Source organism: Oxyura jamaicensis, chromosome 2 (genome assembly GCF_011077185.1).
Source record: "Oxyura jamaicensis isolate SHBP4307 breed ruddy duck chromosome 2, BPBGC_Ojam_1.0, whole genome shotgun sequence".
NCBI classification, from domain to species: domain Eukaryota; kingdom Metazoa; phylum Chordata; class Aves; order Anseriformes; family Anatidae; genus Oxyura; species Oxyura jamaicensis.
The window spans coordinates 95,597,683-95,625,376 of NC_048894.1; the positions used below are offsets into that span (position 1 = coordinate 95,597,683).

At 41.9% G+C, this 27,694-nt stretch overlaps 2 protein-coding genes across 3 annotated transcripts in view; one reads left to right on the forward strand and one right to left on the reverse strand.

Annotated features, from left to right (window-relative positions):
• INVS (inversin) overlaps positions 1 to 3,592 on the reverse strand; it is a 95,082-nt gene extending 91,490 nt beyond the window's left edge. For both annotated transcript variants that reach the window (XM_035319869.1, XM_035319868.1), the window contains exon 1: positions 3,423 to 3,592. In XM_035319869.1, coding sequence (XP_035175760.1) covers positions 3,423 to 3,528 — 106 coding nt within the window. In that variant the 5' untranslated portion in view covers positions 3,529 to 3,592. The remainder of the gene's footprint in view (positions 1 to 3,422) is intronic.
• Positions 3,593 to 9,593: 6,001 nt separating this feature from the next.
• ERP44 (endoplasmic reticulum protein 44) overlaps positions 9,594 to 27,694 on the forward strand; it is a 52,255-nt gene continuing 34,154 nt past the window's right edge. Inside the window, exon 1 of the mRNA XM_035317161.1 lies at positions 9,594 to 9,795. Coding sequence (XP_035173052.1) covers positions 9,739 to 9,795 — 57 coding nt within the window. The 5' untranslated portion in view covers positions 9,594 to 9,738. The remainder of the gene's footprint in view (positions 9,796 to 27,694) is intronic.

Genomic DNA, 27,694 nt, shown 5'->3' on the forward strand with positions numbered 1-27,694 from the left:
ATACAGTCTGAGTAAAAAATAAGCAAGGCTTCCAAAACTTGATGCCAGTGATTTGACCGCTTTTTTTTTTTTTAAGGTAAACAAACTATTTTCAGCTAGCAACAAGTTTCTTCTTTACTATTTTCTTTGCTTGCAAGCCTCTATAGGGCCCTTAGAATGGTGAGAGTCCTGTGGGTTTTTCACTGAAGGGGCATCTCTGTGCTCAGGGTAGGAGATAGGACAAGGACTAGGAGCTACTCTACCACCTGCAGGTACTAAGGGGGCTATGCACAAAAAGATACCCCAGATAGCCTTCTAAACATTTACACATTGGTGTAATTGAAATGTGCTGTGTCAAAATGAAATTCTCTTCCACATGCCTGCCTAATGAAGTTTGTTTCATCCCTCCCTCTTCATGATCAACACCTTCACCCCACCCCAGCCATATTACGCATTTCACAATCTAGTTGCCAACAGAGGTCAGGAACACCATGGGATTGAGCAACCCAGTTCTGAAATTTAACTCTCACATTCAGACCTCATTGCTTCCTCACAGGCTGTGCAAGCAGTCACATCAGATACTAACATTTCTCCGGGTTCTTCATACCATAGCAGGAGTAAGAGGGGATAGGAGGAGGACCCGAATTCTATTTTATTTTTAAAAGACAGATCATCTCCCGTATCCTGCAGGAATCTTGCCTTTTGTAACAGCTGATTTAAGGTTTATTCAAGCTCCCCCATTGCAGAATATGGAAGAGAAGCAGAGAGAAGAATCAAACAAAAGCATGGAACTGCGCAGTTGCAACTGAGAATGTATAAATAACATTTAAAATAAAACGTATCAGATATTTAAAAAAACACTTGTATCTGAGTGGTACATAATAACGGTTGTAGAAGGAGGAGTTGGACTGAATGGACGTTTGAGTATAAATGCCTATTATACATATTCCTGTGTTCTTATGAACAATTAAAGAATTAGATGCATCTTCCCTGAACTCTACATAAAAGTGTTAAATGCAAAATGACCCTCCAAACACAAACTAACTTTTGCTCCCTTTTTGTCTAAGATTAAAATCATACAGATGGGTTCTAACACTGGAGATAATGTTAATTAAAGACACGCTCAGTGTTATATAAAAAAAAAAAAAAGAAAGAAAGAAAAGAAAAGAAAATGCTGTCAGTATTCCCCAAAGCCTTAGATCATACAATTCCAGAACAATGTGATACAGTACTCGTCAACCCACTTAACGCAACGACTCAGCATATGGATTATGCAATGAATACTTGGCGTATACTGTGCTTTATGCTATTTAACCTATAAGCTCTTTAAACACTCCTGCCTCAGTACTGGTTAACATAAAGGGACAGTTTGTTTGAAAATCCCGTTTATCTTTTCTTCTAGCCTTTCTAACCTTTTGCTTTTGCCTATTTATGCTCATTAATTGGTACAGGATGTCAAAAAGAACATAGTATCTAAGGCACACTGTATTACTTCAAACACCTGCTCCCTTAAAATTACATGTTACTGGTGAGGGGGGCAGATGTGTCCATATTTATGAATTATAGGAAAATACAGTGTATATGCTTGTATACAGTCACACATCAAGCTGCAGCAGGTGGGAAATGAAGTAACTATCAAACAGAGGAGAGAGGCTGCTATTTTCCTAAGACAGAATTTAATCAAACTCGATGCCACTCCTTGTGTCAGCAACCAAAAAGGGAAAACTCAGACGAAAATAATGAATCTATTCCCTCCCTAAAAGAAGGAGAAAACAAGACTTCATCTGACTGCACATATTGCTATCAGCATAATCCGACGCAAAGGCTAGCTGTGTTAGCATCATGTTGTTAAGCAATCCAGCACACGCACACGACACTGATGTACTGTCCTGAATTATATGATGCTGCTAAGTGCAGTCATCGAGTTCAGTGAATAAAGCCAATTGCTCAATTTACTTCTGGCATTGAGTTATACTTTCAACACTGCCTGGTAAACAGCTAAAAATACTACTCTGATGCATTCTTCTTCTGCTAGGCAATACTTCTTGCTTTTGCCCAGACAGGACAAGAAAAGTCTGTGTCATATCCTGTCAAGACATAACAAAGCGCAACAGCCAAATTCTGCCATTAGAGCAAAGACTGCAAGGATCACGTAGTTTTTTCTCCCGTGTACAAATAACACACAACATTTTTATTTTATTGCTGCATGATCATCTTCAGAAGAAGAGTGATTTCCATATCTGGCTCTAACATCTGCTTTGCAGTATATTTGACGAGGTATACCAGCGATACAAAAGCACTCTTTCCTCTGTGGTTTCAAAATATGTCATTTGGCTGTGAGATTAATAAAAACACACTGAAGTCCGCAAAAACTTTCTTGTCACTTCTGATTGTTAGCCAGGATTTTAAAGCTCAGACCTTCTCCCCTCCGTGTGCAGGCAGAGAACTCCTAAAAACATGTATTTAAAGTAGTTGCATCCCACAGATTTCTAGAAGCATCTGCATATCGACTGCCCAGCTGTTGTTTATAAAATGTTCCACAAACATTGGTTTGTTGGATTAAGGTGATTACCATCAAGTCCGTTACAGCCATTAAAACTGACAGTTAATGGCATAAATATAGAGTAAGGTTTTTTATTACTATTATTTCACAGTCGTTCATCCTCACCTAGTTTCAGGAATGGGATTTTCATATAGGCTGAACAAACAAAACTTTCGCAGTATCAGCTGGAATTGTATTTAATCAGAAATGCTGAAAACCATAGTCTTCATCAGGGCAGCCTTCCAAATGTGTCTAAGATTGTTTTTGGAACACAGAACACACTGCTTTTGAAAACTACTAACCTGGAATGACCTACCAGCCTCTGGACAGAGAGGGAAGGTGAAATCTTGGGCTTTTTAATGGATGGGAATTTTTAAACTTCAGCTTCCATAGGACTAGACTCTTACCTTCACTTTAATTTCTCTCAAGAAACATTAGTGTATGAGCATCAAAGTAGCAAACAGGACTTATTTCATCCCACAATTCTAAGCAGTGACAAGACTTGATTAAGTATACTAATCAAGTGAAAAAACAAGTTTATCAGATTTTACCAAAAAAAAATATCAATAATTCTAAAACAATAAGGATATGCAGCTAAAATATTTCAGCCCAGAGCACTTCTCCAGAATTTTAAATTCCCTGAAATAGGAGTCCTGAATAACTCTTCTGGATGTATCACTTACCAATCTTCTATTTTATTTCACTTGGAAGTACCAATCAAAGGCAACAGTTAATAATAAATGGTCAGAAAAATCAGTCCTGTTTTCAATACTACATTTATTCTAGAAATACGTATAATCAATAAACAAAAACATATCTTAAGGATCAGAGCAATAAGCCAAACCCAAAAGCCTCAGTCTTGAAGCAATCATCAAAATGCACCTACAATGAAAACATTTACCTGCTATTAGCTTTTGGAGGGTACTCTTATCTCCATTAACAGCAGCGGCATGCACTTCAGATGCTAATGAGGAACCACTGAAGAGGCAGTTTGCTGAAATATTCATACTCTTTCAAGGTATTACCATAGGTCAGATCTGCACCACCAGCATTTTTTGTAAGAATTCAATTCTAGGAAAAAGAAAGAAATATAACTGAATTGATATAATGCTAAAATGACTCAAACACTGCTAAAGAAAATAAACCATGCCATTAAAAAAAAAAAAAAAAAAAAAAGGAAAGAACAAACACATTTATATTTAATGGATTAAATCTACTCCTAGTCAAGATTCAAACAGAAAAAGCCTATATTGAGGCTGTATACATTTTACAGTTTTGTTGCCTTTGACATAAATTTCAGTCAATAAGCTTTGCAAAAGTCTGCAAATAGGATAGTGCTTATCTACAAATTCAACAGACCCTTCCTCAGGGTGCTGACATGCATGCTTCAGTTCAATAACCAGTGAAGTTTATTGGGCATCGACTTGATATAGTCCAGTACTTGCTACCTGGTGGCCGTCTGCCATAACAGTCTGTGAACATATGCATGACAAGGTTTATAACCAGAAGTAGTATCTTTTATTTGACCAAGCAGTACAACTAAAATAATCAGACCAGCTTTCTAGATCCTAAGCCTTCGTCAAGCCTGAACAGAAGCAGAAAAATACGTATAAGAAAAGCCACAATGAATCAGATCAAAAGCCTGGTCCTAAATCCTGTCTCAAACTGGCCAATGCCAAAAACCAGGGTTAATATATGTATGATTTCATCCTTCCCTTGTAAATATTCTCCCAGCCTATAATTATCTCTAGCTCAATCACTTCCTGAAGTGGACTTGATTTTTGTGTATTTAGAACTCAGCAAATTCTGTTAATTTTCTTCAATGAATTTATCTTCTATAAACGTGTCTAGTCACCTCTTGTAAACTTGGAGCACCTACTGGAAGGGGGTTCTGTAGCACAACCAAACCCTGTATGGATGAACTGCTTTCCTTCATCTATCTTGAGCTGGCTCTTGGCATTTGAAGACCCTCAACCCTTGTACTGGAAGGGACAATAAATAAACAGTTTTTATCCATTGGTAATTATTTTACATGTCTGTAGTATATCTTCCACAATCATATCTTCCTTTTGCTGAAAGAGGTGTACTTTATTTAGGTCTTCCCCAAGCAGAAGCTTCTCTGTACGTATTACCATTTTAATTGCCCTTTTTAGACCTTTTCACAGTTCTGTCATATCCGCCCCCCTTGAGATGGAAAGTAAATCCCACTAGACATTCATGATGTAGGCAAAAATTAGATTTACAATGGTAGGATGTCATTCTCTTCGTTCTTCTCTACTTCTTTCCTAAATCACAACTTGCCTTCCTAGTCTCTTTTGAACCAGAATTGCTATCTTCACTGAACCACCAGTGCCTCAAGATCTTGATAATGATCAGCTCAGGTCTGCATTGTATTTCAGAATGCTCAAAAACTTCTTGATTTTCTCCAAAATTATCAAACAGCTGAACTTCTGCATTGAAATCTTACCACAGTTAACACTGTCTACAGTATTCTGGGAAATTTTCACCTCAGAAAACCATGAGCCACAACATTAAGTTCATCATTTTTAAGAAATAAAATGCCTTACCTTCCAAGCCCTCTACCCACAGAAACTAGCAGTGGTGTGACTAGAGAAGCACGAGATCCTGGTGTGCCTGCATACACATACTAGAACTCCTCAGTGCTCCCCATCTGTATTCACAAACCCACCTCTGCTTCCTGTTGGTGACTCCAGAACCAGGCCGTAAGCGTGGTATTGCCTAATGATCTCACTTAAAGAGCATCCATTACAGAAACATGCATTCCACCAATGGCTCACCAGACTTTAATTTTTTTAAAAATATATATCCCCAAACCTAACTTTCGTTGCAGGCACCCCTATAAAATGATTTCGGGAATCACCCTAGTCCCTTACCCAACAATCAACTTGTCAGCACCAAGCATGTACGGCATTTGTAGCTGTCTGAAGTGACTGCCTGTGAGAGTGCAATAGTTATTTGCATGAGGATGAGTTCCTAATAACTTTAGGAAAGTATTTTTCCTCATGAATAGTTCTGGATCCATTTCTGGTCATTTGAGACCTATGTAACAATGTGCTCCTATCCTGCAGCTCTCCTCTTCCCCTGCAAACCTCACCAGAATGTGACATGGACAACGTTTGGTATCTCTTGAAGTCATGAATGCTTCCTTCCTTACCAGTGAACCTCTCTACATTTCAGAAAAGCCACCAAACATTTTTTGCATACTTATTTTACCACATAACTAGGTGATCACTCAGAGGGTGGTGAGGCACTGGCCCAGGCTGCCCAGAGAAGCTGTGGATGCCCCATAACTGGAGGTGTTCAAGGCCAGGTTGCCAACCAAGGCCCTGGGCAACCTGGTCTGGTGGGTGGCATCCCTGCCCACTGCAGGGGGGTTGGAAATGGATGGTCTTTAAGGTCCCTTCCAACCCAAGGCATCCTGTGATTCTACGATCTTTCTCATAAACAGAGTAAGTCATTGATGGATCCATGGCTTTATTAACTTCTAGGAGCAGACAACAGAAGGGAGTCTGATGTGACAGAAGGTTAAGAACATTTCCAGCTTTAAGGCCATGGAAGAAGGACAAAGTGCTGTAAAACACCACAACAAATTACAGAAAAGCTCCTCTTGACTTGGTTCTTAAGTCAATAAAAGTGCAGATGCACATATGACAACTCAGGGTGGACAGAGCTTACATAAACCTAAACAAGCCCAAACATACTTTAAGACCCAAAGCGTGACTGTTTTCATTTTAAAGAAAACATTTCTTCAAACATTTCTAGTGCCTCAATAAATCTGCTGTTTTGCTTTTTGAGGGCATGCAATTCATACATTTCATTCCAAGTGAAATTCTTCCTCCCAGCCCAGCAGTATGGCTTTTGTTTTCTGTTATCTTCCGTACATTACATTGGACAAAAGTGAGGCATTTCTGATTTAGGCAAATGTAAACCAAGCATGTGGGACAACTTGAAACAGTGTCAGTTATACAGCTGCAGCACCTCCATCGTCTTCCCACCGATAATTCCTACAGCCATATACATTTGCCTGCAATATGGAAGAAACACAATACTCAGGTGCGATCTCAACAGGAGGAAAGAAGGAAGAAGGCTGCAGAGATGGATCCTGTGCTATGTAACTTGATGTATGAGACTACAGCTTGTATTTAACTTGCCTCCACCTTTTTCCCAAAAAGGTTCCTCGGGTCACTGAGAATACATCAGTAGCCTCAATGTTATTAAGTGGATCTATATGCACCACTAGAATTGCACACTTGTTGGAATTTTGAGTTAGTAGTCTTATTCCCCAAATTTATTGCTGATGTCTTAGATTTTCTTTACATTTTACCTGCAGATTTTCTCTTCCACTTTCATTCCAACTGGTCTGGAGATACATGGTTGGAAGGTATCTCCTCATGACTTGTCTGCTTACTGAATCTGAATATTCTGGACAATTTTCTCAAACAAGTGAAGAATACTGCTTCTACCTCTTGTACTGCCAATTCTGGGTGCCCTCAAAAAGCTTTATTATGTGGCATATTCAATAGGGTTAAAAAACACATGTTTTCCTCATGCACTAAAGGAATGCTGTGGACAAGCATCATCTGGTTCTAACACGTTGCAGTCTTCTACATTGTCAAATGGAACCAAGCAAAGGAAATCCTAAATAGGAATCACAGCATGGCTGAGGCTGGCAGGGCCCTCTGGAGGCCTGGTCCCAGCCCTGCTCCAGCAGGGACACCCAGAGCAGGCCGCCCAGGGACACGTCCGGGGGCTTCTGGAGATCTCCAAGGAGGAGACCCCACAGCCTCTCTGGGCAGCCTGTGCCAGGGCTCTGTCACCTGCACAGCACAGAAGGGCTGCCTGGTGTTCAGACAAAACCTCCTGTGTCCCAGTTTGTGCCCATTGCCTCTGTTCCTGGCACTAGGCACCACTGATAGGAGCCTGGCTCTGTCTTCATCACACCCTCCCCTCAGGTGTTTATAGACATTGATAAGATCCCTCCTGAGCATCCCCTGCTCCAGGCTGAACAGCCCCAGCTCTCTCAGACTCTCCTCACAGGAGTGGTGCTCCAGTCCCTTAATCACCTTTGTGACTGTTCACTGGATGAACTTAATAACAAGACTCTAACAACAACTTTTTGTTTTTATTATTTCAGGGGGATGACTACAACTGTTGCAACATTCTGGAAGCACAAAACATGGACTAATTCCTGAAGTGAAGCATGTCCCAGCTTCCAAGCTAAGTCTACAACAGTGTAGTACTGGAACTGGCAGTAATGGGAGCTCAAACACATGTCAGCAATGTTCTGATAGCATTTTTACTGCCATATTTGCTGAACTTTTATTTTGGAAAGGTTATGACAGAAAGTAGTAGTTATGAGAAAAGGTTGGAAAGGTTATGACAAGAAGTAACAATTATGAAAAAACTTGCAGTTTGCCTATCCCACCTCTCCTGACGTTAGTCCTACAGTTTGATTAGCATGAATTTTATTTTAAAAAAATCCACACTGGTGACAGTCCTTAAAAAGTCACCCCAAACAAGTTAGGAATGGAAATGAATAAATGAACTATAAAATAAAATATCCAGGGGTAGCAGTATAAAATTCAGCAAGTATTGGAGATCTTAATAAAGTACCTGAGGCATCCCAGCTATAAATAAGCAGTATTAAACCGCCTGCATACTGAGGAGAATTAATAAAAATGTTCATAATGTCCAGATGAAAACAAGAAGAGTCACGTCCATATAAAGTGTCAGTAATGCTACAGCTGAGAGAAGCATCCAAAAACCTCTACAATAATTCTCAGTATAGTATCATTACTGCATTTAAAGGGCTAGTTTATATTAGGTCTCTGATCCAGACCTCTGATTCTGAAATACTAAGGGGAACTACAAAAGGAAAATACGTAACTTTCCTCAGATATTCCTCTCGTGTATATGATAAAGAGATTAACTGGTATATGGAATGGTATAATGGTAACTGGTATAATGGAATATCAAGCCAGATGAAGATACATGGCTTGATAAAGATCCTCATTAACAACAAAACAAGGTGCTTATTTGTACAGGATGAAAAACAACAATTAAAAAATCAAGAAATAACTACGTGATATGTTTGTAAAAAGTTACATGCTTGGCATTATCCGTAATATTCACTATATTAGTGGAAGCAAGTAAATCATTCAGTTTCTCTTTCTCCGGGCAGCCTGCTCTAGCGGTGGGCAGCCCTGCCCAGAGCAGAGGGGTTGGAACTAGATGATCTTTAAGGTCTTTTTCAACCCAGGCCATGCTATGATTCTATGATATATGTGTGTGCATACATACATGTATATATTGTATACACACACACATATAGGTGTTCTCACCACACGAAACTGGGGGGGCAAATGGTTTTTGCAGGGTCACAGAGGGACCGAGCCAAACTCTCCCCTGAGGCCAAACGGGGCCTGACTTGCAATATTGACATGAGGACTTTCTGCTACATGGCGCTGCGCTGTTTCCCTCCTCATGCTTCCTCGTACGCTTGTGTACATGCTGGCGATGCGAAGCACGCCAAGCACAGCTTTCCACGAGCTGTTTGAGAAAGCCCTGCATGCAAAGCCTTGAGATTTACTGGACGAGGGCGAACTTTAGGTGTAACTGGGTCAGTGACATTACGCTTGTCGGGGCGTGAAGGGGTCCAACTTGCACAATGTGATGCAGCGGGAGTCCAACAAGCCCCCACCCAGCCTTTCACAGCCCCGCTCGGACCACAAATAGGCTTCTTAAGCTCGATGGGGACGAAGCGAGGCCCCCCTTAGCCCTCACCCCCCCCCCGCCCCCCCCCCCGGGCCCCCCCCCGGGCCCCCCCCCCCCCCCGTGCCCCCACCCGCCCGCCACGCAGCCGAGGCCCGGCCCGCTCCGCAACAGCCGTAACGCCCGCCCTCCCGCTACGCAAACAGCGCAGCGGGCCGAACGGCCGCGGGGAGCCCCACGCGCGGTCCCCGCAGCCGCAGCGCCCCGCTACTCACCTCGGCGCCGCCGCCTCCTCCCCCTCCCCTCCGGGACTACATTTCCCGTGACGCCCCGCGCCGCCCGCCGGAAGCGAGTGGCGGAGGCGGGCGGCGGCCCCGGCGCTGGGCCGGCCGCGGGCGTTTCCTGGCGACGGGGGAAGTGCGGAGCCGCCGCGGCCGCCGAGCGCGAGGGAGCCGCCGCTCGCCCCGCCGGCCGCCTCGTCTACCATGAGAGCCGCCATCTTCCCGCTGCCGCCTCAGCCCGGCCGCCTCGTCCTCCTCATGGTGAGGCGACGGCTCCTCCCCGACCCCTTTCTCCCCGTTTTACCCCCCCCCTCCTTCCCCCGGGCGGCACCTGCTGGGAGGGAGCGGGGAGGGAAGGAGGCAGAGGCCCGGCACGGCCCGGTGGAGGCCGGCGGCGTGGGCCCGGCCCGTAGGCTGCGGGCTCGGGGCGGGCAGGGCCCGGGCCTGGCCGAGGGGAAGGCGCTGGCGCCGCTTCCCCTTTCCCCAGACCGGGGCCGGGCCGGGCTCCCCCCCCCCCAAAACCCCCCCGGGCGGGGCGCGCCCCCCCTCGGGGGGGGCCCCGCGGCCCCCCCCCCCCCCCCCGAGCTCGGGGGCTGGAGTTGGGAAAAGTTCCTGGGGGAATTTGCCTGCAGTTGTCAGCTTGTGGCTTCTTTTTCCTTTTTTTTTTTTTTTTTTTTTTTCTTTTCTTTTCTTTTCTTTTTAGCGTCAGGCGCGCAACCAACCGGATTTGCACACACACACACATGGACCCGATCATTAATGCACGCCTGCTGCGGAGATAAGGTGGCCGCCTTATCTCTTAAACAGGCCGACCTACCGGTTCCTTCCCTGCCAGGGTTGTGTTGGGCCAAATCCTGCGCCTTCCGCACCATGAGCCACTCGTGGAGCTGAAGGGGACGTGCGTGGATGGGTTCAGCGAGATCTGGTCTTAGATGCCACCATATTTAATCAATCTATTTTGAACAAAATAGTAAAATTGGCCAGGGAAAAAATCAAGGAATAATTGGAGGTTAGGATAGATAGAGCCTTGGGGATCCAAAGGGAAATACCCAGTAATACATCTACTAATGAATGAATGGCTAGAAACGTAAATCCAAGCACTTAATGAGCGGGACCAGAGCTTGTTATCCCTTTGAAACAAGCACTGCTACCTGGATAAGCTTTGGTTAAAATATTAAGAGCTTGCTGTAGGTTCACGCTGAGTAAGTATACGTGATTGGTATGGCTTGAAAAAACACATTTGAGGTGTTTATATATAGATGGCTATTTATAGTGTATTAGCTCACTATAGAGAGACTACAGCGATGAACCTCATATTTTCAGGTCATATCTGTGCGTTAGCACGTGAGCAACATTACTCTTGTTCTAAAATCAATATTTTAACCATTGTATTAAGCACAGCAAGCAAAACCAAGAAGCGTGTACTGTTTTTAAACTGACATTTAAATGGGCAAGTACAGGTTTGAAAAAATGGACAGGAATTAATGAAAGTGTTTTTCTTTCTTCATGGTACAGTGGATCCATGCAAATTTACTATGTGTCAGTTGGGCTGTGTGCACGTCAATTTAAGAAATAGATCCTGGCTGAGATCTGAAACTTTCCCATATTTTAGCTGCTGTTTCTCTGCGTATGGATTATTCAAACCCATTTCTAATGAGATTACAAAGATCTAGGTGTATACAACTTGAAAAAGAAAACAGATCAGAGTTGGTTTTTAATATATTCCTGTGCAATGCTACCTGTGTAATTCTCCAGCGTCGCATCAGCCATGCCCGTGTCGTAAGGTGCCTGGTTACGTCCTTGGATCAAGACAATGAATCACTCCTTTCAGTAGGTTTGTTAAGAGTTTTGTGACAGTTGTCCTGAGCGGGCTGGGAATGTGAGAAGATCCTTGTTCTTTCAGATAGCTGAGAAACTCGTTTGCAGAGTGCTTGTTTCCTTGTGGCATTTAGGGAACCTGGTAGCATGTATCAGATTGACTTCCAAGTTCTGGTAACTTCTTTTTTGCCTTACCAACCGCTATGAATACTTACGACCCACAACATGACTGTGGTTTTGTATGGTGAGGTTTGAGAGAGCCCTCTGTTCTGCCTCCAAAGGATGTGCCGGCTCGCAGAGCCTCCTCGAGCATGGCAGTTGGTGTATTTTGTGGATGCGAGCTTATTAGTGTTACATCAGTGGTTCCTAAAACAGAGCGCAATGATATACAGCCCTGAAAACAGCTTACTAAGCTGGACTTGTTTAGTAATAGCAAGGAAGTTTAAAAATAATTAAGGTTCCAAACTTTTGGATTAGCATATTTCTTTTTCTACACGGCCTACCTCTGAGGGAAAGAAGTTGTCCTTTGCTTTTCGTACATATTGCCCTTGTTTCCAGAGCTCTGCACACAAAAAGTGTTGTTACGGATGAGCTTTTGCACTGGTACATAATGACCCTCCCTGCCTTGGTGTTACGCTTCCGAATGTTCAAAGCAGATACGCGCCAGAAGGTGATGAAATCTAATCTCTAAAGAGGGGAAGTAAAGGCAAGGAGAAGAATCAACATAGTATATTAGCACAGCAGTTGGTGACCAGGAAAAAGAGTATGGTTTATTGTTATTGCTTTTGTGTGTTGTGAAAGTAAGACAGGAGCTCGTCGGGGTGGGAGGAGGACACTGCCTTCCCCGAGGGGGAGGGAAGGAAGGGCTGTGGTTAATTGGAGGAGAGTAAACTGGGAGAAGGAAATACTTTTTGTAATGAATGTGCAGAAAGCTATATAAAAGACATGGAGGATTGAAATGCTGTGAAAGAAAGGTATGATCTCAATGTGAAAAGAAGTTATTTTGCCTGAAAACAGTTGGCAGCAGGAGATCACTAACATTTCAGAGGGCTTTGGGTCTCCCTCTTTGCATTTTCTAGTACACTTTCTGATCCCACTGGAGGTTGGATTGCTTGTCCAGCTAGCTGATGGCAAGACTGGAATAAGTAACAGCACTTCTTGCTCGCAGCTGAATGATGTTTCTGCCACGTTGGTATATGGCTTGATGCTAGGTAGGATGGGTCTGATGAATCCAAGACAGCAGAATAAACGCTGTGCCTCGTCCCATCTTCTGTAAGGCAGGGTGTGGTTCTTTGGCTTTGCTCTGCCCAGTGTCTCTCTGTGTTTGCCTCCACCTGTAGGTGCGTAACGAAAATTGTAGAACAGGACACTCCACTCACTGCACATGCCTCTACTGCACGTGCACAGCAGATACGTTGCTCAGTAAGCCGCTGGGAGGCTCAGGCAGGCGGTGTCCCTGGGGAATAGATGGGGACAGAGGAAGCCACCAACTGACAGTGAGGAAAGGGAAGGGGGAAGTTCTTTGCATTTTTTTTTTATTATTATTTTTTCCCCTTGAGCAACTGTAAAAGGATTTCCCTGTTCTTGCACTTCAATCTGTGGAGGTCTATCAGGTGTCAGACCACTACTGCTACGCGTTTCTTTGTAGCTTGTTCAGAAAGGGGTCCCGGACAAACCAAGAACACCTACTTAACATGTTTTGCAACACCACTGGAAGAACATACTTGTCCCCAGATACTCTGAGGATGTGTGAAGTTGGAGCATCTTCTGAGTAGCAGCGCTGCCTGTTTGTATGTTCTCCCCTGTGAATTGATGTGGTTTAGCGTTGCCAGACAATACCTAGTGTTACTGTTGGACTTACACTGTAATTTTTGTGTTTTTTGTTGAGCTTTCCAAATGCTACTGACATAGCAGGACAGTTGCAGCTGCTAGGAGCAGGAATTTAGAAGAGGAACTTAGAAGAAGACCATGATTTTGCAGTCTTCTATTAAAATCTTAACTGGAAAAAAAATGCTGTGGGGTAATATTTTTGTTTCTTGTTTGACTGCTGTTGCTTTTTGTGTCTTGTTAGCATAATGTCAAGTACCCCAATAGCAAAAATGAAAATTAAATAAAATGTTGTCTTATCTTACTGTCAAATGGGCAGTTCACTACTTGCTATATCAAAAGGAACCGAACTCTGTACAGTTCTGCAGTGAGTGGAGCATATTTCTATGCACTTGCCTTTCTTTGTGTATTTATAGGAATCCTGCTCAAACTATTCTGAATTTGAGCATTAGTCAAAGACTATAATTGGAGGCAAATTGTAGGCCACTGAGCTTTTATGTAATGAAAAGGGTTTCCTGCAAGAATAGCACAAGAGTTATCCATCATCTGTCATGCCCTCTGAAAACAAAATTAGTTGTTAACTGAGGAACTGTCCCTGAGAATTTGGAGGGGGTTGGGCAGACAGGGGAAGCTTATTGCTCCTGAACCCTGAAATGATTCTTCAAGCAGCACACCAAGGCAGTGTTGGAAAATGTAGAAATGAGTTACTGACAGTATAACGTCAAAGATCCTGTTGCTGACAGGTGATGCTCCTTATCTTCATTTTCTTTTGATATCCTTAGTTTCTGCTTTGCTTTCTTTTTTTTGGTAGGGCAGCTTTCTTAAGCAAGACACTGGTCCTCTTGCCACTTTCTTGGGAAAACAGTATACCACTTGCTCCTCTTGCTGCACAGCAGTCCTCTCCTTTGTTTTAATCAAACCTAGTTCTTTTAGAATATCTCTAAGGATTATATGCTGCTATTCAGGAGGAACAATTGTTTACCTTGCAGGCTCTCCTGTAAACCTCGCTTGAATAGTTTGTGGATATTCTATGTGACTTCTCGGCTTTTTTTTGTTGTTGTTCAAACCTTATTATGTGAATCTATTGAATGTAGTTTGCTTGAAGGGAGAGAGTTGTCTCGCGTGAAAAGAAAATATAAAAATATGCTATAAATCGTATAATCACGCACCAGAGCTGCTTCACAAGCTCTTCATGAGAGTCTAGAGATATCTTTAAGTAATGGATGCTTCAATAATGGAGTGGTTTTGGATGCATTAAGAATATTTTAAAATATTTTTCTAGGACTGAGTTCTCACTGATGTAGAGGAGGAACGTTTGGAAATTTAAGCAGAAGCAATTTAGCGTGTTGATGTCAGAGGCTAAGCAATGTTTTTTCCCAAAACTAAACTGGAGAGAGCTCCTGAGAAGCAGAAGTGGTCAGGTGCATTGTATGGGATTAGGAAAGGAATGGAGAACAGAATTTCTTGCTGTGGGCTCTATCTTTGCGCTTCCTTCCTCTCCAATGCATCTTCATTCATCAGAAACATGCTAACAGCTGGTAGAAATGTGATTTTCTTTTCAAAATAGTAATTCCAACTTCTTGTAGAATGGAATTTTTAAAAAGCTCCTAACAGGTTTTTGACACTTTGACTTTTCAGTTTATTGTCTTTCAGGTATTTAATTTTACATTGTTAGGGATGGTTCTGTAAAGCTGTGCTCAACAGTAACTGGGAATAGTTTTTCACTGCCATTCGAAGATGCTGTTGTCAGGGTGCTGTATTTCTGCAAACCGCTTGTAGGACCCTGTCCATACTAAATTGCGCTCTGGTGATTACCAAAACTGACAAGACGTATTGCTGAAGAGTTCTGTCATTTTTTCACATATACAACTGAACCAAACCTGGATGCTCCTTCACACACGTGCATGCACGCCTCTTGTAACCCTGTAGTGAGACACAATATCTGCTCTTTGCGTAGGTGTTGGAACACAAACTTTTTTTTGATGCTTGCACTGGCACTAAGCAAAATGTGAAGTAAGTAGTGGAATGTATCTTAAACCACACACTGACTGAAATATTGAAAGCAGAGAAAACCGAGTGAAGATGGGACATCGTGTGCAGTTATGTGCGTGCGGGTGCTCTGTGCGTACCTTGAGTTTCCAAGGAATTATGTATGCAGCTTGAGGTTTCTGGTAAGCAAAGTAAATCTGTTCATCTGTTTTTTATTGTGGTAAATGCTTGGGTTTTCTTCCCTCCCCTCATTTCTTGATCTACGTTAATTTGTCAAAGCCTTTTCTCTAAAGCCAAGGAGGAGTGGTGAGTCTCACTGCGTTTACCCGCTGGGGTCAAGTTCTAGACTTTTTTTTTTTGATTGCTTCTTCTGGGAGATCGCTGATCATGTCACTTGGAAGTAACCTCTAAAGGTCTTTTGGTCCTACTCTCTGCTCAAAGCAAGGCTACTGTAGGTGAGGTTGCTCAGGGTCTTTTCAAGCTGAGATTTAAATATTTCCAAGGATGGAGGTTCTACGGTCTCTGAGTACCTATGAATGAAATTGTTAAAAATTTTATCTGAAGAACCTATTTGGAGCAGCAGCTTGTGTCTTCTTCCTGTGCATCTCTGAGTCTGTCTCTGCCTTCTCTATAACCAGCAGCTGGGTAGCTGAAAGCAGCAGCTACGCCTTTCTTTCAAAAACAATTATCTTAGCCTTTCTTTGTACCCTGTTCTCCAGTCACTGTTCATCTTGGTAGCCTTGTGCTGGACTTCACTCCCATATGTTAACCTCTGTCTGCTACAGACAAACCCCAAACTGGACAGAATTCTTCAGATGTGGTTCCACAAGGGCCAGTAAAAGGGCAGAATCACTTCCTTTGATCTGCTCACTCTGCTTTTGCTAACGCAGTCCACCCAGTATGCAGCTGACTGCCTCTGCTGCAAGAGGCACACTGCTGACTCCTGTTCAACCTGTCCCCCAGCACCTTTCTGTCGCGGGGGACAGCGAAGAGCTGTTTTCTATCCAGTTGGCTCTCAGCCTGTATGGTGTTATTCCACCCCAGGTGCAGGACTTTGCCCGTGTTGAACTCCATGAGGTTCCTGTCAGGCCGTTTCTCCGGCTGACCGAGGTCTCACCGAGTGGCAGATCTCCCCTCTAGCATATCAGCCAGTTGCCCAATTCGGCATCCTCAGGAAAATGGTGGAGAGGGCACTTTGTTCCACCATCCTGGCTGTTAGTAAAGACTAACACTCTTGCACCCAATACTGATCTTGCAGAAACTCCATCGAAAACCACTTGGACCTGGTACCTTTGATGAGAGCCCTTTGAGCCCAGCTGCTGTGTCACTCGCTTCATAGTTCACTTACTCAGTTCATACATTACCGATTTAGCTCTAAGGATACTTGGAGAGACTGTGTCAGAAGCTTGTTAAAGTCAAGGCAAACAATCTCGAGTATTCCTTCCTCCTTTACAGTCAGTCATCTTATTACAGAAGACAATCAAATTGATCAGATTGATTTGCTATTTCTAAATCTCTGCTGGATGGATGCGGCTTCTGGGAAGAAAACTTGCCTCTGTAATTCGCCAGGGGAGCCAGGAAAACACATGCTATCTGCTTTTGTGTGTCTGTGCATGTCCAACTTGTTTAATTTGTTTCTAGCTTGATCTTACCCTCATGTGGGTAATGCTCCCCTTCTGCAGTATTCTGCTACTGGGCTCAGACATCATCAGAAGAAAATGATGGGAAGAAGACATTGAGTACCAAAGGCTTTTTCAGGTCCTTTGCCATTAGGTTCCTTGCTTGTTGAGCAGCAGACCTACAATTTTCTTAATCTTCCTTTTGTTGCCAGCATACCTGTAGAAACCTTCTGTTGACCATTAACATCCCACTGTAGTTTCAATCCCAGCTGAGCTTGGGCTTTTCTAGTTTCTCCTGCCTGCTCAAGCAATGTTTTTCAACCCCTACCAAGTATTCCTTTTCTTACCTCTACCTTCTCTGTACTTCATTTTTCTGTTTCTGAACTCATCCACAAGTTCTGTGTTAACCCACGTAGGTCTTCTGCCATACCTCTCCGACTTTTTCTGCAAGTGAAGTGGATTGTTTTTGTGCTTTGAAGAGGTTGTCCTTGAGCATCAGCTGGCTCTCATGGGGCCATTTCTCTTTCAGGGCTGTGTTCCATGAGTGGACTGAATTGTTATTGAGACCTGAGTGGCCTGTAGATGGGAATTACCACGAGCTCTGATCATTACTGAGGTATAGCTGGAAGCTTTCTCAGCATGATGAAATGAATGCACTGGAGCTCCCAAAGGCTTATTTCATGGAAAAAGGGGGTTACTACATTATGAAGTGTTTGTACAATGCTCTCAGATGTGTGGTTTAATTTTTAGGTAGTCCTGTGCAAAGCCAGGAGTTGGACTTGATTATCCTTGTGGGTCCCTTCCAACTTGGGATGTTCTATGTGTTGGACTCTCTCAGTTGCTTTGCTTTGGGACCAAAATTAAGGATATGCTAACCTACTTGGAGATTTCAAGTATACGGTTTCCTGCATTTAGTTTTGGAAAGAAAAGTGCTATCCCTGGCACTGGGAGAGAGACTTTTTTTTTTTTTTTTTTTTAATTTATTTTTTAACTCTCTGGAGCTTTCTATCCTAAAAGGTGTTTGTGAAACACAAGCCCGAAGTAGAAAGTGGAGCCCTAGAAATGGAATACAGTAAATGAAGTGGTTCCTTGGCAATACTTGTCTCTCATCTCGCCTGCCATCAGTGATTCTTGCCCGGTTTTAATGTGTTTTATTGAGGTGCATCCAACAAAAGCTCTGTGAAGATGTCAGCTTGTGCTGTGGGGTGTTTTTTGTTTTTAACATTTGTGAAGAGAAGTGGGGAGAAGAAGAGCAATCTAACCTCTGTTGTAAGATAACTAGCAGTAAAGCTTATATTTCATCTCCAAGAGGATTCACGTGGCAATTGGGCATAAACCTGGAGAGACCTTGTTCATTAGGAGCTCTGCAAGGAAGCACTTTGAAAGGAAAGGCGTAAGTGCCTGTTCCAATGGTCTTGAAAAAGCAAACAACAGCTGTGGCAGCGTTTTGCTGTTTCCCATAGCTGTCATGACTATGAAGTGATGATAAAATTAACTTTTTCAAAAGCTTCACAAAGGGAAAGTGTTTCAGTGATGTACCCCCATTTGTAATCCCGAGAGCTTTTTGTTCCTTTAGTCCCCTGTCGCTTCTGGCTCTGCCATGGTTTAGTGAGATCCCCTTTCCTAAATCTTGCTGGAAATGCTCAGCCCCTCAATTCTTTGCCAGTTATGAGGATTAGGGATTTCCATAAATGTGTGTATGAAAATACCTTTTTTTTTTTTTTTTATTCTCCGCCCTTCTCCCTGTTGAGTCAATCCACTTGGGATTTTGGAGAGAATGACTGCGAGACAAATGGGTAGCCTCACAAAGGTAATTAAGGCAGTATGTGGTGCGGAGGGCGAACAGTTAGGGGTTCTTTCCTCCTAATGATCTGTTAATTAGTGAAGGGAGCTCAGCGAGTGTGGGGGCCTCTCAGGAATTACCTTTGACTGACATTTCAAGCTGCTTTGGTTAAGAACATGCAGTTGCAGGGGAGAGAGGCCTCTCTATTTTTGTCTTTTTTGTATTTTCTCTGTCAACATAGGCCAGCAGAATTTGCTAAAGTAGTGTGCAAACTTGTATACATACATGTATAAAATTAACATCACCTAGCTGTTAAATATTATTTTAAAATAGGCTAATACATCGCTGTGATACCTGGTGGAGGATTTTTGCAACTATTTTGCTTGCTGTGATTAACAGTAACCACTTCTGTATTTTGCAAACAGCAAGCAGGTTACATGGAGCTGGTTAACTGCAGAGCCGAGGTGTCCAACACTTGCTCGGAGTTCACACAGTGCGCCCCGTGAAGGTGTTACTATTATTTTTAGGACTGCCCTGGAATGCTTGCTTGCAAGTTTTCAGGGGAGTTAGCCTGTTGGCATAGTTTGTGTTCCTAGGAGGATGCAAAGCAGCAATGGGGTATCCCTATCGTGTTCTTTTGTGCATTCCAAAGTATCTGTGGCATGTGTCCCGTCCCCTGCATTGTTGACTCTTCTGCTGCCCAGCATAATCCACGATAAACTGACAGCGAGTGTGCAGGCCTTAGCTTAGCAGCTGTTTAGGGTAGAAATAGCTCCTATGCGGCCTGAAATTAGCCACCCATTCTTCAAGCTCTAACTTGCACGTGCAGATGTGGTCCCAAAGGTGAATTTTTCTGTTTGGGTCCAGGCAGCATTGCTTTAATTAATCTTCTGTAGAAGATAGCAAATTGATTAATTGTGAAATGTATCTTTTTTTCCTCCCTTAACTTCAGAGGTTTTTCAGCTTCCAATATATAAATTAGATTGCAGCTGTGGAGTAGTATATCTATTACTGTTTATTTTGGAAAAATCCTTATTTTCTCATATGCCACTTGAAGGTAGCTAGTAATAAATACCAACCTGAAACATTCAGGCAAAGCATTTGTTACAGGCATGCAAATGGGTTGCCAGTGAGCTTTAATATACTGAGATTTGTAGTTTCCATCTCTAAAATGGATGCTTGCAAAGTGCGCATCACAAATTCGCCTGAAAAGAAATGAAAATAATCCAAGTAGCTTAAACAAAGGTGATGTTTTAAATGGATTTAGGCTTTTCTAAGAGAAAGGAAGTTTGGAGCTGTGACGTTAAGGGAGTAGGAAGCTGAAGCAGCAGCCACCCTTGTATCTTAGAAAGTTGGTGATTTTGAAGTTGTGAGGTATTCTTCCTTGTTTGGTTTCCCCAGAAAAAGAGGGAGGAGCAGCAGCAACACAGCACTGGCTCTCAGATGGTTTTTCATGTAGAAACTAAAGTTTCATACACTATGGATGGTTATGTTGCAGAGCACTGTATTTGTTTTGGTAGCTGCACAAAACCTCCTGCTGAAACATTAGGAGGTCATCTGAGGGAAGGTGGCATCTCGGTCATGCTGAAGGAAGAAAAAGATCTGTAGCACGAGGAAGGTCTTAGTGGTACTGGAAGTACTGCTGCTGGAAGTTGTAGGTCTGAGGTTAGTAAAAGGGGCTGGTTGGGTGCACATTCATCAATGGGTACATTTGGCTGAGATGGTAGGGTGCAGCGTGACTGTGATTCCAGACTGCAGGAGGGTAAGAATGTAATTTTAGTTGTCATCCACACGCTCACTTCTCTGCGCCGAGCGTATTGCTGCTTTAGTTTTGACAGCTGTTGCTCTGAGCATGAAATAAGGATGGGCCAAATCAAGTTGGCTGTGCCTCTACATTCTTAAGCCAATTTTGTCATTTGGAAATATGGATAGGCAGCAGCACTAATATGAACAGCACAACTTAAACACTGTTATCAGACTTGATGTGTCTGCTTGTGTTCCCTCATACTGTCTCTAGAGTTAAAGCACCACGTTTTGCTTCCCTTTGGGTGGGGGAGAATGACCCTAGCAGTATTTTTCACTTTTTAAGTGTTTTGTTCTAATTGTCATTTTCACATTTTTTTTTTCTTTTTGTACACAGTGCTTTAGCTGCAGACTTTAAAGAAGTTTGGACTCTGCACCTCTGGAGTCACAGGGTTTTGATGCTTCATCTTTCAGTGCTGATATGAACGTGGACATGAATACTCTGCCTCTAGATCTGGCTTTGTGCTCACAAATGTGCACGGGTTTCTTGCTTATTATTCTTATGGGTTCTCCTGTGTAGAGCTCCTGAATGTTTTCATCCTCAGAGGGGGGGAAAAAAAAAGGGCGGCAACAAGAGCAAAAATCAGACCAAGCAGCGTAGGACCTGTTTCCAAGATGTTGCCACCCGGGATCGTGTGCAGAATGTTATAGATATGTGAAAGTGCAGATTTCTCAAAGGCTGCACTTCCATTACGCCACCTGACTGATATATTATCTAAATTGCCTCTGAGGTATTTCTATCACGGAGAGCTAGTTCATGCGTGTTTATGATAGCCTTTTAATTTGCATTTGAGCAGTAGGTTTCAGTGATTGCTACCTACTTTGAAAACAAGTTCCAGCCTGAAAGGTAAACCTCAACAGGCTTGTCCTTGCTCAAGTTCCATCTTTTTTTACACCACAAAGAGAGAGATAACTAGATGTTTTGGAGCAGAATTGAAAATAGATTGTATTTGCACTACTGAATACATGGTTAATGAAAAGATAAGCAACTGAGAGTGAGTAGGCGTTGAAATTGAGTATTTCAGTTGAAAAGGATTGGGTTTTGTCTTGTTGAGCAATAATAGTGATATGTACTAAAATCTACTGAAATTAATACTGAACAGGAATTGTGTGTTATTTTTAAAGCAGCAGGATGTGCGTAGGCAGAAGGTGTGGAATAATCTGAAGGAATGAGTATATGAGCAGGTAAATGACTTTTCTAAGACAGCAAGCATTCATGTGAGGTCAGAGATGCTGTTTCTGATGAAACACTATAGCTACTTTCAATTCGCACCTCTGAGGTTACACTTGAAAGAAGAGTTTCTGAGATCGGTTGCCTCTTCTTCCACAGAATTGCTTAACAGTTTTGATTTCATTTCCATCGCCAGTCCAAGAAAAGACAGAACAGAGAGGGAATCCTCATTTGATGTCTGTTCTGCGCTGGCCCTGTCCATAAAGACCTGGAATAAAGGTCAGAACAAAGACTGTAGACAATCCTAGTGAAGAACAGGATAGTAGGTTGCTTTCTGCAATGATGCATGTGGGTCTCAAAGGCAGTCCTTAATAAGCCTTCTATTTAGACTTGACTTTTTATATAAAATGACGCATAATTTCTTCTCTATTCCTACACAACAAAACCATTTCCAAAGGTATTTTAAGTCTAAAAATGCCGGTGAGTTATCTAAAATGTAGAGGAAAGTCTTGAGAAAGTCTTGACTTGCATTTCAAGTGTACACACGTGTACAAGTACATGTGTAATCTGTGACAGGAGGAATGGAGTTGTGGATTTAAACTCTAAGGTTTAAACTCTCTGCTACGAACAGTTTTGGTAATGGCTTTTGTGTGTTGTAGCAATTGCCTTCGTGGAGAACAGGCTTTTCTCTTAGACATGGTGAAAAGAGTTGGCAAACTTCTGCTCTGCTATCAAAATTGTCTCCTTGGCAAGAGCAAGCTACCCTTTGTTTTATGTTGCTGGATCATACCTTTGACAAGTTCAGAAACTTCAGGATATGGACTTTGAGGAACAGCTGTTGATGTTTAACTTGTGCTAATATTTCAGGGTATCTAATTCTATGTACTTTATTCCTTCTTGAAAGTAAATCAACGTGTTGCTGCCAGGTAATCAGAGCAGTTGGTAGCCATGTCAAATAAAGAAAGCGGTAATGGAATGTGAGGTTTTGCCACCCCTTGATTATTTTTTTTTAATTTTTTCTTGTAAAGCTGCACAAGTTGTTATTTTTCAGGGGAATTTTAGTCTCTTATTAGTAGTAAGCATGGTAAATAAAATATCTAAAGATTCAGAGTTTTCAGGCAGTTTCCTGGGGAGCTGAATTCATGGCTTTAAAGCTATGACACACACTTTAGGGTAAGTTGATATTTCTGCAGATGTGGACTACTTTACATGGTTTTTGTTGTGAAGTAGTACAGTTGTTCAGATGCCCATTTACACCTTTGGCAGCTGTATGGAATGTTGCCTATAATGGGATATGTCAGACAAGGAAAACAGCACGTTGTGGCCTTCACTGGAGATTGCCCTTTTCCCTCTGGGTCAAGAAGGGAAGTAAGTCAAAGTTAGAGAAGAGTTGAACTGAAAATAACTTGGAGATAACTTGGAGGTCTTATCTCTGTGACATTTTTTTAAACACGCCTCGTGTCATTTTTGAGCCCTGACTTGAGCATTTCTTTAAAAGACAGTGATCCTTAGATTTGTGCCCAGAGACCTGAGCTTTAAAATTGTGTTTAGATGCATGGGTCTGCTGTTCGTAGCCTTATGGAAAAAATGTGGTGTGTTAAATTGCAGATTTTGATAGCAAGGTTTAATTTTCTTCTCTGCAACGAACTTTTTGAGTGAACATACTGCATCTTGTAGTAGGAATGCACAAGCTGTCGGGAGGTAAATTTACCCCATTTTACTGGGGGCCTTCAGTGCTATGGTAACAAGCCATTGAGATACCTCTTTGGCTGTGAATCATTCCCAGTCATAAATGGCATGATGACAATCCTTCAGTGCTTTTCCCCGTCAGCTAAGGTCAGCTGTAGGACCCATTAATTGTGAGGTAGTTTTATTCATTTAGAGTGTAGAATCAATGTCCTTTGGAATTGCAAAGATTACGGATAAATTGTGAATTTTGTTTCCAGCTTTTTCTTCTGCAAAAACTTCTTTATCATCGATGCACCTACACCAACTATTCCCGTGAGACACTTTTAAGATTGGGAGTAGGTGACAAGATACGCAGAGAAAAAAATAAAATTGTACTACCTCTTAATATAGTGGTCTGTCTACCTAGCTTGTGCAGGTTCTGTAGCACAGTTTAGTCTTTATAGGCCATTCCATTTTATAATGATTTAGCTAAAGGAGTAAATTTACTTTTCATATCTGAATGCATGAATATATATATTATCTTTGGTTCAGTTTAGTTAGATTTTCTCTGTTCCCCTGGGAAGTTAGTAACAGATCCCTAAATCTGTTTTCAGTAGCTTCCTTTGAGTTTTTTGAATTTTCCCTGATTTAATTTAAGATGTGGCTGTTGAGAGAAAATAATAGGAAAAGGATTTTGGGGGGTATCAGTTTAAAAATTGCTCTGCAAACTTAAATGTACGTCAAAGTGATCATTATTTAGCATTTTGAACTAATATGGCTATGTCACTGTTTCATAATAACAGATAATATCCCTAATAAAAAACCACATTTGATGGACAGAATAAGGGATGGCAGCCTTCAGTTAGTCTAAATTATGAAAATGTTCAGGCGTGCCCTGGAATATGGCAATGACAATTAAGAGTCGAACCACTCTACTGAGGGGGTGAGTTATGGTCTCTCTTTCTTATTTTTTCCCCAGCGTTCTGTATTTACTGTTGCCTGTCTCTGCTCTGGACGTTGTGGTTCATTACAGAGCTTCTGGGAACGCGACCAGTGGGATGTTCCTGATTGATGGCTCTGAAGCCAAACTTTCAGGGGCTCTTAGAATGCCTGTCAACTTCAGCGCTGCTTTCCCCTGGGATTCCTTTCAATTTGTAGCATCCTACAGCAGGCTGTAAACCCATCTGCTTCCCGTTCTCTGTGAGTTTCATGCAGATCTCGGAGCAGCAGCAGATTAGCAGCGTGCATAAAGGAAACGTATTTGGGGACTGAAAGTCAGCTGCAGAGTCCTGTGGGGCCGAGACTTCAGGTAGTAACTTCAACGTGTCAGTCTGGATTAGAAGGGGGATGGAGCTGGTTGCCAAACATAAAATGATTTTGTGGAAGGGGAGAGAGAGGTGGTTTAGTTGCATGCCTTTAGGATTTCCCAGCAGGAAAAAAAGGGGTAGATGGGAAGTTTAGCAAGTGGAAATGAAGGCTGGTCTTGTTGGCTGCCTTGCAGCTGTAGTGCTAATTAGAAATCATAGCGCTCCAAGAATAGGTTTTCTGTGTTTTTCAGATGGCTTGCTCTGGAAGTGAGGACCTGCGTCTCATTATGTGAATTAACAGAAGAAATTACTGAAAAACTGAAATACACCAGAACTGGTTTTCCCCTTTTCTAGCAGTTTTAAGATTGTGCCCTGTTAGTTAAACTGACTCTTGTACAAGAAAATGGTGGGTAACGTGAAATGAATTTGGGAAGGAGATGCCACTAAACCTACAGGCCTGCCTCTCCCGTCTGGCAGGGGCTGACAGGACTATCAGCACTAATTGCTAAGAGCAAAACGTTGATAAAAGCTTTACCTAAACCTCCCGAATGACCAGCGGGCTTCATTAATTGGCTGTGTGCTATTGAACAGCAGCGCTGTCAGCAGAAGCGCCATTTAAATGGCGTGCATTTTCATTTCCTTTTTGGAAAAGGGATCTGAAATGTGGCATTTAAAGGCGGAGAGGTCTGCCTTTGAGGGGCTGTGGGGTGAATGGGATGGGTTGTGTCCAGGCCTGCTGTTTTACGTAAGGCAGCTTGTGCAGTGCTTTGCCGTAATGTCAGCAGAGGACAATGTTGCCTTTTGGGCAGTGCTTTGAGGTCTTGTGTTAGAAAAATTCAAAATGTCAGCTAATGTGTAGTTAATCCTCAGAAACAAATAAATAAGTACTGGCTCCTGCCAGGAGCTGCTCGAACTTGAAGTGAATTGTTTTGCTGTTAGTTTGTCCCCTCCTGTGTCCCTCGCTGGTTCTTTTCACAATTCAGCATGTGGTTTGGGGGATAAATTCAAAAGAAACCCCTGCAATATTACTGCATAATTTCTTAAAAGATTTCCTCACAACTGAAGAAAGTGGGTCAGAAATGCTAGGATTTCTGTATCAACTGAACTTCCCAGTGAAAACGCACTGCGTTATCTTCAGAAACTTCCAGGAAATGGGGCTGAACAATCTGGGCTGCATTTGGCAGGGTTACGGAGAACAAGAGGAGTAAATAAATGTACACAAGTGTCATCTCCTCTTCTCTCTCCCCTTATCAAATAAGTTTAATCTTTGCCAATGCATTGTTCAGTTTCTGACATGTTTTTCCTCAGCACTGCATTCATTCTGTAAGCGTATACATGGTTTCTGCACTTGCTTTTTTTAGTCCACGTTTTTTGACATTTTTCTATAGAGATTGAGTAAATTATAAACACATTCATCCAACTTTTGCAGTTTCAAGTATTTAGAATTTAAATGTTCTACTGTATCTATATTTTTTGACAGTTTTTCTTTTGAATAGTTTTTGCAAGATTCCTTCACTGAGTTTGTAGCTCTCATGCAGTGCAAGTTGGTTGGAAAACTTTTTCCCTGGTTACAAGTGTGAATAGTTACTTGTGTCCATCTGATGTAGGCCAGTGGAATACTAAATTTACATTTAAAAGTTTGGGGGAAAAAAAAAGTTTTTTTTTAGCCACTGTTTTTCAGAACTTAAGTTCAATACCTGCTTTAAAGTGTGCAACTGATGTTCAGAAACAGTTTCCTCAGAAATATCTTATTTTCTGCCCCTGTGTATCATTCACAGGCTTCATCAAAGGTTAGAACGTATTCTGAAAGCTGTGCAGCTTTGTAACAATTCAAATAAGAATTTATATTCCTTCGTGTTAAATATTAATGTAGTAATATCACAAACCATCTTGCATCTCTGGGGACAGCAACATTACTAGGTCAAAAGGGTGTGCTTTGTTCCTTACAGGCATTATACCTTGATGAAAGCATCTGCCGAAGTGAGTCTTGCATATTTATTGGTATTTCTGAAAAGAAAGCTTTTTTTCTCCTTAACTCTATGTACTTACTGTGCAGGTTTTGGCACCCACAATTATTTTGTTGGTAATAAAACATTTAAGAATATACTTATGAATGTATTTTGATAAAATAGGTATTTTCATATTTCTAGTGGGGAAAAAAGGTATTTCAATCCTCTCATATTTGTGTAGCTTTGGGGGAAATAAGTTCTTAGTCTCAATGTTTTTCTACTACTGTTTAATATGGAGGGGCAATAGGATCTACAGCTTGATCTCCTTTTCATCTTCAGTATATGGAGATGACTGAAGTCTTTGTTTCAGTACTCGCAGCTTGCACCACATTTTTCTACAAATAAGAATTAAGAAAGCAGTGAAAAATTTTATTTGTGCTATAAAGAAGCGCTAGTTTAATTTGCTTTTTTCTTTACATAGCACAGATTCCAGTAGAGGACTTTATTGGTTAGTAAGCCCTGCACTTTGACTTTGCAGGTAAATATTTGCATTCAAAGTTAAGGTGTATTGTAGTGATCTACAAATGAAAGTACAGTTCTTGATCTGTATACCTGCTATTATTTAGCCCATTTCCTGATGGCAAACATTATACGCCTCTATGCTATGTTTAATTTATGTTTATCTCATCCTATTAGATGAGATTAGTGTTGCTGCTGTAAAATTGTATTTGAAAAAGCCAAGTCGTTTAAGAAATTGGTATCTTACCCATTTGGTATGTTAAGAAAATGTAAAATCTGAGACTCCTGTGGAAATATTTTCACCAAAACATACTGTAAGCATTCTTTTGGAGTTCCTGCTAGGAACTCCAAAAGGCTTGTGTGAATTTTCTGTGTAAACAAGCATTGTCCGTGCTTATAAGCAGGACAGGTTAGCCCCGTAATCTTAAAGCATACAGCCAGAGGGTTTTGAGACCTTGCAGGGCAGCTGAAACCCTGAAATCCGCAGATGAATTTGCTGTAACCTGTGGTTAGATTAGATCACAGCCAACAAATGGAATATTGGGTAATGCTATTTGCTATGTAAAACAATAGTCCAACTGTTACTGTTAATCATTGCTGCTGCGTCAGTTATACACGTGTTATATCTAACATTATATATATTATATATATATATCTAACATATCACTTATATATAGATATATCACTTATATATAGATATATCACTT